The sequence below is a fragment of the Myotis lucifugus genome, unplaced genomic scaffold, assembly GCF_000147115.1.
Source record: "Myotis lucifugus unplaced genomic scaffold, Myoluc2.0 scaffold_2873, whole genome shotgun sequence".
In the NCBI taxonomy this organism is placed as follows: domain Eukaryota; kingdom Metazoa; phylum Chordata; class Mammalia; order Chiroptera; family Vespertilionidae; genus Myotis; species Myotis lucifugus.
The window spans coordinates 1-9,098 of NW_005873921.1; the positions used below are offsets into that span (position 1 = coordinate 1).

At 45.9% G+C, this 9,098-nt stretch overlaps 1 protein-coding gene across 1 annotated transcript; it reads left to right on the forward strand.

Annotated features, from left to right (window-relative positions):
* Nucleotides 1-2,117: 2,117 nt before the first annotated feature.
* On the forward strand, nucleotides 2,118-8,304 carry LOC111824607 (zinc finger protein OZF-like). The gene is made up of 3 exons (XM_023749107.1): nucleotides 2,118-2,147; nucleotides 4,818-4,941; nucleotides 5,895-8,304. The coding sequence occupies exons 2-3, from the start codon at nucleotides 4,908-4,910 to the stop codon at nucleotides 7,547-7,549; spliced, it is 1,689 nt and encodes a 562-aa protein (XP_023604875.1). The 5' UTR covers nucleotides 2,118-2,147; nucleotides 4,818-4,907; the 3' UTR covers nucleotides 7,550-8,304.
* Nucleotides 8,305-9,098: the final 794 nt, after the last annotated feature.

The following is a 9,098-nucleotide window of genomic DNA, read 5'->3' on the forward strand; positions in this document are numbered from 1 at the left end:
CTTGTGGCTCCAGTGATCCCAGTGCTAAGAGGCCTCGCTGTTCCGCTGATCCCGGTGCTAGGAGGACTCGCGGCTCCACTGATCCCAGTGCTGGGAGGCATATTACCCTTTTACTATATAGGATAGAGGCCTGGTGCTTGGGTGGGGGCCTGCTGGTTTGCCCTGAAGGGTGTCCTGGATCAGGGTTTGGGGTTCCGCTTGGGTGGCTGGCCAGCCTGGATGAGGGGATGATGGCTGTTTGCAGCTGGTCACACCCCCTTCAGGGTGGGGGTCCCCACTGGGGTGCCTGGCCAGCCTGGGTGAGGGGATGATGGCTGTTTGCAGCTGGTCACACCCCCTTTAGTGTGGGGGTCCCCACTGGGGTGCCTGGCCAGTCTGGGTGAGGGGCTGAGGGCCGTTTTCAGGCTGGCGGGTGACTGAAGTTCCCAACCTCTCCTTTTTTCCTTTTTTTTTTATTTTTTATTCTGGGATTTATTTACCTTCTATGGCTGTCACTGGAGCTGAGAGCCGGCTTTAGCTGTGAGACCTCGGCTGCTGAAAGCAGGTTTCTGGGCTTTGTTTACCTTCTGTATTTGAAACTTTGTTGCGACTCCAGCTCTGAGATCCCAGCTGGCTGAAAGCAGGTATCTCGGGTTTTGTTTAGCTTCTATATTTGTAGCAATGTTTCTTAGAGAGCAGCTCAGAGTCCAGCAGCAGCAGGCGGGGAAGCTTGGCTTCCGCCATCACTGGAGCAAGCAAGCCTCCTGTTCGCGTCAGGTGCCTGGCTGCCGGCTGCCATCTTGGTTGGCAGTTAATTTGCATATCGCCCTGATTAGCCAATGGGAAAGGCAGCGAAGTTATGGCTAATTACCATGTTTCTCTTTTATTAGATAGGATGTTATGCCATTGTGGTCTGAGAAGATGCTTGATATGATTTCAATATTCAATTTGAGGAAACTTTGCTTGTGACCCAATATGTGGTCTATTTTTTAAAATGTCCCATGTGTACTTAGAAGAACATAAATCCATGGCATTGGGGTGAAATGTTCTGAAGATGTCAATTAAGTCCATCTGATCTAGTGAGTCATTTAGGATTGCTGTTTCTTTGCTGATTTTTTTGTCTAGAGCATTGATCCAGTGATGTCAGTGGTGTATTAAAGTCCCCTACTATGATTGTATTGTTGTCGATCTCTCCTTTGATATCTTCCAGGAGTTTTTTTTAATGTATTTGTTGCTCCTGCATTGGGTGCATATATTTTTATCAGGGTTGTCTCCTCTTGTTATATCGTTCCCATTAATATTATGAAGTGGCCATCTTTATCTCTTGTTATGTCCCTTATTTTGAGGTCTATTTTGTCAGATGTAAATATTGCTACCCTGGCTTTTTTTTTTCATTTCTATTTTCCTGAAAGATATTTTTCCATCCCTTCACTTTCAGTCTGTGTGAATCCCTTGTTCTGAGGTGTGTCTCATGTAGACAGCATATATATAGGTCATGTTCTTTTTATCCATTCAGCTGCTCGATGTCTTTTGATTGGAGCATTTAGTTCGTTTATGTTTAAAGTTACTGATAGTTATTTGTAGCCATTTTTATTTTTTGTGCCTGTGTTCCTTCTTCCCTTGTTATTTCTTTTTTTTACACCATTCCCTTTAGCATTTCTTGCATTGCTGGCTTGGTAGTGATAAATTCCCTTAGCTTTTTTTTGTATGTGAAGATCGTTATTTCCCCTTCAATTTTCAATGATAGCCTTGCTGGAGAGAGTGTTCTTGGATTTAGTCCCTTTCTTTGTATCACTTTGTAAATTTCCTTCCATTCTTTTCTGGCCTGATGTGTTTCTGTTGGGAAGTCATTAGATAATCTAATGGTTTAGAGCCCTTGTACGTAACTTTCTGTTTCTCTCTTGCATCCTGTATGATTCTCTCTTTGTCCTGAACTATTGCCATGGTAATTATGATGTGTCTTGGTGTGGGTCTTTTCAGGTTCATCTTGTTTGGGACTCTCTGTGCTTGCATGACTTTTTTCTTTTCCACATCAGGGAAGTTTTCTTTTTTTTTCTAAATATATTACATTGATTTTTTACAGACAGGAAGGGAGAGGGATAGAGAGTTAGAAAAATCGACCAGATGCCTCCTGTGCACCCCCTACTGGAGATATACCTGCAAACAAGGTACATGCCCTTCACCGGAATAGAATCCGGGACTCTTCAGTCCACAGGCTCTAGCCACTGAGCCAAACTGGTCAGGGCCAGGGAAGTTTTCTGACATTATTTCTTCAAATGGGTTTTCTAACCATTGTTCCTCTTCCTGTTGTTCTGGCACCCCTATTATTTGTATGTTGATCGTTTCATGTTGTCCCATAGCTCCCTTAGGTTCTCCTGCTGTCTTTTAATTTTTTTTTCCAATTTCAGTTCAGTTTGGTTGTATTCTGCTTCCCTGTCTTCTAATTCACTAATTTGGTCTTCCACTTCTCCTACTCTACTGCTGAAACATTACATGGTATTTTTTATTGCAGCTATGTCATTCTTTATTTCTTCTTGATTCTTACATAAGTTATTGATTTTTTTCATCCATCCTGTTTATGAACTGTATGACGCTTATTCTGAATTCTTTTTCTGACATATTGCATGCCTCTGTTCTACTTAGCTGCTTATCTGGTGATGCCTCCTTTTCTTTCCTTTGGGGGTTTCTTTGTGTACCCATTTTTTATCTCACCGACAGATCTAGATATGGATTCTTGCAGGCCCTGTTCCTTGGGTGGCAGTGGCTCCTCGGGCTGCATTTGCCCACTGGGCCTTCACAGCAGCAACTGCTTCTCAGTTGGCAGTGGCTCCTATAATGGGTGCTGTTCGCAGCAGTGGTGGCTCCTCTGGCGGGTGGGGGAGGGCTGCTCGCACAGCTGCTGCTCCTCAGACTGGGGTGGGCTGCTCAAGAGGCTGCTGCTTCTCGGATGGGGGCAGGCTGCGCATGCTACTGCTCCTCAGACGGTGGCGGGCTACTTGCGTGGCTGTTGTTCCTTGGACAGGGGTGGACTGCTCACGTAGCTGCTACTCCTTTGATGGGGGCTGGCTGCGCGTGGCTGCTGCTCCTCGGACTGGGCAAAGATTTCTTTATATACCCGGTGAAATTTAGAGGTAATTGTGATGATGCAGATATTTAAGGGTTACAGTGACAATATCTTGTTAGGAGTCCTCTTATCAGATGTCTGGATAGCCACGACTCCTTTAGCACCCAGCTGGCGGGAGGCTCCCTGGCGCCCAGCAACCGCTGCACACTATGGGCGAGGCCAGAGGGTAGAATGCTTGCTGGCCTAGCAATAGCCTCACATTCTGCACCAGGACTGGCTTTCATGCTGTGGCCACTGTGGGAGGTGGTTTTCATAAGGACAGAAGTTGTCATGTAGAGTCTGGTGGAGAAATAATCATTTTGCAGTGGCAAATACCTTCAAAAGATGAGTGACCTGAGATTAATTGGAGGCCGAAGAGTAATTCAAATAACAAGAGTCTAGGGTTGGTACATACACGTTTTCTAAACTCTCACCAGGATGTTGTTGTGACCCTCAGTGTGGCCTGGCTGTGGGGAGTTGAAGTTCGTTTTGTGGATTAGCTTAGAGCAGTGATGGGGAACCTTTTGAGCTTGGCGTGTCAGCATTTGGAAAAACCCTAACTTAACTCTGGTTGCCGTGTCACATATAGGAATTTTTTGATATTTGCAACCATAGTAAAACAAAGATTTATATTTTTGATATTTATTTTATATATTTAAATGCCATTTAGCAAAGTAAAATCAACCAAAAAATGAGTTCATGTGTCACCTCAGACATGCGTGTCATAGGTTCGCCATCACTGGGTTAGAGGCTTGAGTGAGACTCACTGGGCATGGTGCAGAGGGCCATCGGGGCTGGGACTTGAGTGAAGGTTAAGTGAGGGATGTTGGCTGTGACTAGTGAAGGGACATCAAGTGCAGCATAACAGGAGATGGGCTATGGATATCTGAGATCTGATTGTTGTTCTTAATAGTTGGGGTTGAAGGAAAAAAAAACAGTCATGGAGAGAGGCCTCCATAGCACCACTCAAGGCTGCCACTATGAGTGTGGACTATCAGATACTGGGCAGTACGTGATCCTGATTCAGTTTGGCAACCGTCCTCTGGACCACACATGCTGAGTAATAAGTAAAGGCCGGGAGATGAGTATGGGGGCAGGAGCTGTGGAAGTGCAGGTTTGAGAGAGGTGTGGTAGATGGAGTGATGTGCACTGGAGAGGGAATGTGAATTCATGGCCACAGCACCATGACATTGACATAAGAGTGAATGAAGGAAGAGTCCATTTCTGGTGGTGCCTGGATGGAACAGTAAGGTCAATTTTAGGGTAATTGCCTGTAAAGAGGGGTGTGTGGGTGCCACATTCTAGGTTAAGAGCTTAGGTGCCATTTAACTAACCACCTGCTTTTTGTTGTTGGGAGTGACACACTGGTTGATGGGAATGAGGTAGCATTCATCAGTGTTACTCAGGCTTGTAAATCTCCACTGGCATGGGTAAGGGTGAAAGGAAAGAGAGAAATAGATTATGGAGATGGGGACCTATATTTTTGGAAAAGAGGTGATTAGAAAATAATGTATCCACGACACGACAATTTGCACTACCTTTGAGGTTGTGCGTCTGGGAAAGAAGCTGTGTGAGAGAAGTGTTGTTCAATAAGAAGACAGTGGCTTTCGTGGGATGAAGGCCTGGTATTTTCTCGGATGTGAAGCGTGCAAAGAGCACATGGGTGGGGAATATGACAGACTTATAATCTTAGGAGTGAATCTGATCATAGGCTGTACTGTCCCCATTATGACAGGATGTGAACTTTGAGGACGTGGCCATTGCCTTCTCTGAAGTGGAGTGGGTGATCCTGGATGATGCTCAGAGACTTCTGTACTACGATGTGATGCTGGAAGTGTTTGCCCTTGTATCATCTGTAGGTAAGACCTTCACATTCTCCCAGTGTCCTGAGGTGATGACCTCTCTTTCTTTACACCTCAGGCGTAGCTTTCTCTCTCCCACAGCCAGAACATGGCCTCTGCTAATGGCCCTCACTGTCCTGTCAAATGTGCTGTGGCTGCCAGGGATGAGCTGGATGGGGAGCCCTGAGTAAAGGACTCCAGGAACATCCCTAACACCCGTAACCTCAAAATGTACAGGAAGTGTCAGGGAGTCAAGAGCCTAGCGTGAGTTTAATGGGTCCCAGCTTGCACTTTCTCTTCATGGGAGGCTGACAGTGTCCACATGCATGGCTTCTACTTCTGCCCTCTTTCTCTTGGTACGCGTTCTTGTGCCACATTATGGTCTTTACCTACATAAACCATGGGCTGTTTTGGTAAGGCCCCCATTCAAATGTATGTAATATTCTCTTCCCTGAATACTATAGCAAGCTGTTTACCTCTGGCCCAGTGCAGACTACTCACTTCTTCATCACCTGTTCATCTGCATTGGTGCCTCTGCAGTAATCTGCAACGTTGACTTGTACATGTGATATGTGCATAGAAGTGCTAATTAGTCCTTGAAACCAGCTACTCCTTTATTCAATTTTACTTGGAGTAAGACCTAATCAACTTCTTCCACAGCCCCCCCCACCCCCCATCCCCGGTAAACAATACGTGCAGAATGCTGTTAGTTGAAGGATGAGCTGGAGATCCATATTCTCATCCATGTGGTGCTTGCCATGTTTGTGTCATATTTCTGGTGAGGCCTCCCTGTTTTGTGATCTTCATTAGCGCAGAAAGTCACAAGAGCCTCTTATTAATCCTTCCTGCACATCTCTTATTTTCAGACAATTGCATGGAACCAACGTGTGATGTGTAACACACTCTTGCAATGGGACTTCCCCCTGCCACCAGATTCAACATTCATTTCCTCACCATTTCTCACTTTTCAGGTTGTTGGCATAAAATGGAAGATGAGGAGGCCTGTTCTGATCAGCGAGTATGTATACAAGGCAAGTCACAGGTCAGAACTTCTAAGACAGCTCCAGTCACCCATAAGAACCATCTCTGTAAGCGGTGTTTCTCTCTGTTACAACATATTTTGCACCCGACTGGGTCACATGCAGCATACTTTGAGCAGAAAGCCTTCTGTAGCGACTCATGTGTTGGAGAATTCTGTTTCAGTGTAAACCCTCACCAGCAACAAAAGAATGAATGTGGAGAGGGGCACTGGAAAGAAGCTATGGACGGGACCTCTTTTGTGAGCAGGTGCAGCTTCTCCTTACCTTCGGTGCCTTCAACCAGCAGGGAGGTTGGGGAAGACTTGCAATCCAAGTCAGAGCTTCCCCAGCACCAGGCCACTCTCAACACTGAGGAGCTACACTGTGGCAGTGACATTTTACAGGAATTTCTCAGTGGAAAAAGTCATCACCGGTGGGATGAATGTGGAAACGCTGCCAGCCACAACCTGAAAGTTGTTCAGTGTGAGGGTGTGTGTTCTGGAGAACTGATTTATGAGTGTAACAGGTATAGGAAAGTGTTTAGACGAAACTTTAATATCATTCGACACAAGGGAGTTCACACTGGAGAAAAGCAGTATCAGTGTAATGAATGTGGGAAGTTCTTCAGAAAAAGACCTGCACTCGTTAGACACCAGAGAGTTCACACTGGAGAGAAGACATATGTGTGCAAACATTGTGGGAAGTCTTTCAGTTACAACTCTAACCTCAAAAGACACAACAGAGTTCACACAGGAGAAAAGCCATATAAGTGCAGTGATTGTGGGATATCCTTTCGTCAGCAGCCCCACCTCAAGGAACACCTCAGAGTTCACACTGGACAAAAACCGTATGAGTGCAGACATTGTGGGAAATCCTTTCGTTCCAAGTCTAACCTCAATCAACACAACAGAGTTCACACAGGAGAAAAGCCATATAAGTGCAGTGAATGTGGGATGTCCTTTCCTACAAGGACTCAGATCACTAGTCACCTCAGAGTTCACACCGGAGAGAAACCATATGAGTGCAGACATTGTGGGAAATCCTTTCGTTCCAAGTCCAACCTCAAACAACACAACAGCGTTCACACAGGAGAAAAGCCATATAAGTGCAGAGAATGTGGGATGTCCTTTCGTAGAAGGGCTCACCTCACTCTACACCTCAGAGTTCACAGTTGGGAGAAGCCATATGAGTGTAGAGAATGTGGGAAGTCCTTTCGTACAAGGGCTCAGCTCACTGTACACTTCAGAGTTCACACTGGACAGAAACCATATGAGTGCAGACATTGTGGGAAATCCTTCCGTTCCAAGTCTAACCTCAGACAACACAACAGCGTTCACACAGGAGAAGAGCCATATAAGTGCAGAGAATGTGGGATGTCCTTTCGTACAAGGGCTCAGCTCAATAGACACCTCAGAGTTCACACTGGAGAGAAGCCATATGAGTGTAGAGAATGTGGGAGGTCCTTTCGTACAAGGGCTCACCTCACTGTACACCTCAGAGTTCACACTGGAGAGAAGCCACATGAGTGTACTGAATGTGGGAAGTCTTTTAGCCAAAAATCCAGCCTTAATAAACATCTGAGAGTTCACACTGGAGAGAAGTGTTAAATGTGCAGGGAATGTTTCCTTTTATTCACTTAGAATAACAACAATGAAGGAGACTCTTTGCGACCTATTTTCCTGAATTTAAACCCCTTTTAATGGGACATACACTCTTCTAGATTCCTCATGTTTCCAGTACAGGTGAAGCTTAAACGAGGTGCATTGCACTTTGTAACATGCCCAGGTCTTCTACCCGATTGATCTGTGGCTGAAGAGATTTCCCCTCTACCACCTGGCTCGCCTGAAGAGTGTGTATCAGTCCCAACCACGGCGTGCTCAGGGGAAATGTATTCTGTGTTGTCACTTGTGCTTGAGAACATTAGGAACCCTCCGCTCCTGACAGGATCTTCATTTATCTCCGAGGAGGTAATGCACCTGACCCAGGGTTCATACAGGGCACCTTCCTCAGCTAAGAAGTGCGGCCTCTGTCCGGGACATGTGGTTCTCACATTATGCTGTGTTGAATTGTTTCAAATTCTGATTCACCAACCTGCAAACCGCCTTGTCCTGTTTTCTGGTTTGTGATCTTTAGTAAAGGTATTTTTTCTTTAGTACCTTTAATTTTCTTGGTTATATTCACCCCCAGGGATGATTATCAAGCACTATTGTGGTCTACGTTGTATATTTTACAGATATTGTGTGGATCCCAACGTTTCTGTGCTTTAGGAGGGACAGCATAGTGCCAGGAAATCACTCTTTGACCAATATTGGCTTTTAGTGCATTGCTGCCCACGGCCTTGAAATAAAGACTGCGTGACTTTTTGGTTCTTGTTTGCAGGTTTGATCCTGGCCCCTATGGAGCTTTGTAGGAGGCATCTAATTTTTCCTCCTCTCTCACATTGATGTCTCTCCCAGTCTTTCCCTTCCTCTCCCCCTTCCCTTGAATTCTGGCTGAAAATCAATGGAAAAATATCCTCAGGTGAGGATTACCATAAAATCCAAACATTCACCCTGGTGCCCTGAGATGGGGCCTCTGCCGGCACAACCCACCTTTGCTCACTCCTGCATTTACCTGGGATGTTCCCACTGCAGGTGGGCTCACTGTGCCCTTCCCAGTGTTTGGCAGAGAGGTAAGGCCCTGGGAGGGGTTGGGGTTCTGTGTGTGCCTGAGATGTACTGGCCAGGGCTCTTCTGTCTCCATCCAGAGGACTCTCCAGCCTGCTTCTCCCCACCCGCCAGGCACCTGGCCTGCTGCAAATGAACCTACTTCTGTATCTGGGAGAAGCCCCCTGATGCTATGGGCCCTGAAATCAGTTCACCTTTAGAAAATCCTGCCTCCCGCCAACCCATTCACACCCCTGAGACCCACTGGTGTTTACGTCTCTTTTTTTTTTCATTTTAGGGATTCTTTTGCACTTTATTAAAAATACAGCACACCTCTCCCCGACCCCTTCACCCAGCCGTCCTGGAGGTAGCATGGATTCTCCAGGATATGGTTTTGTTTATTTTCAATGGTGGGAACATTCTGTAATACAAGCATTTCCAGAAGGAGAGGATTGGTCTCAATATAATTCCACATTTGGAGGATGATTTGTGGTTGGTGTGCCCCCGCCCC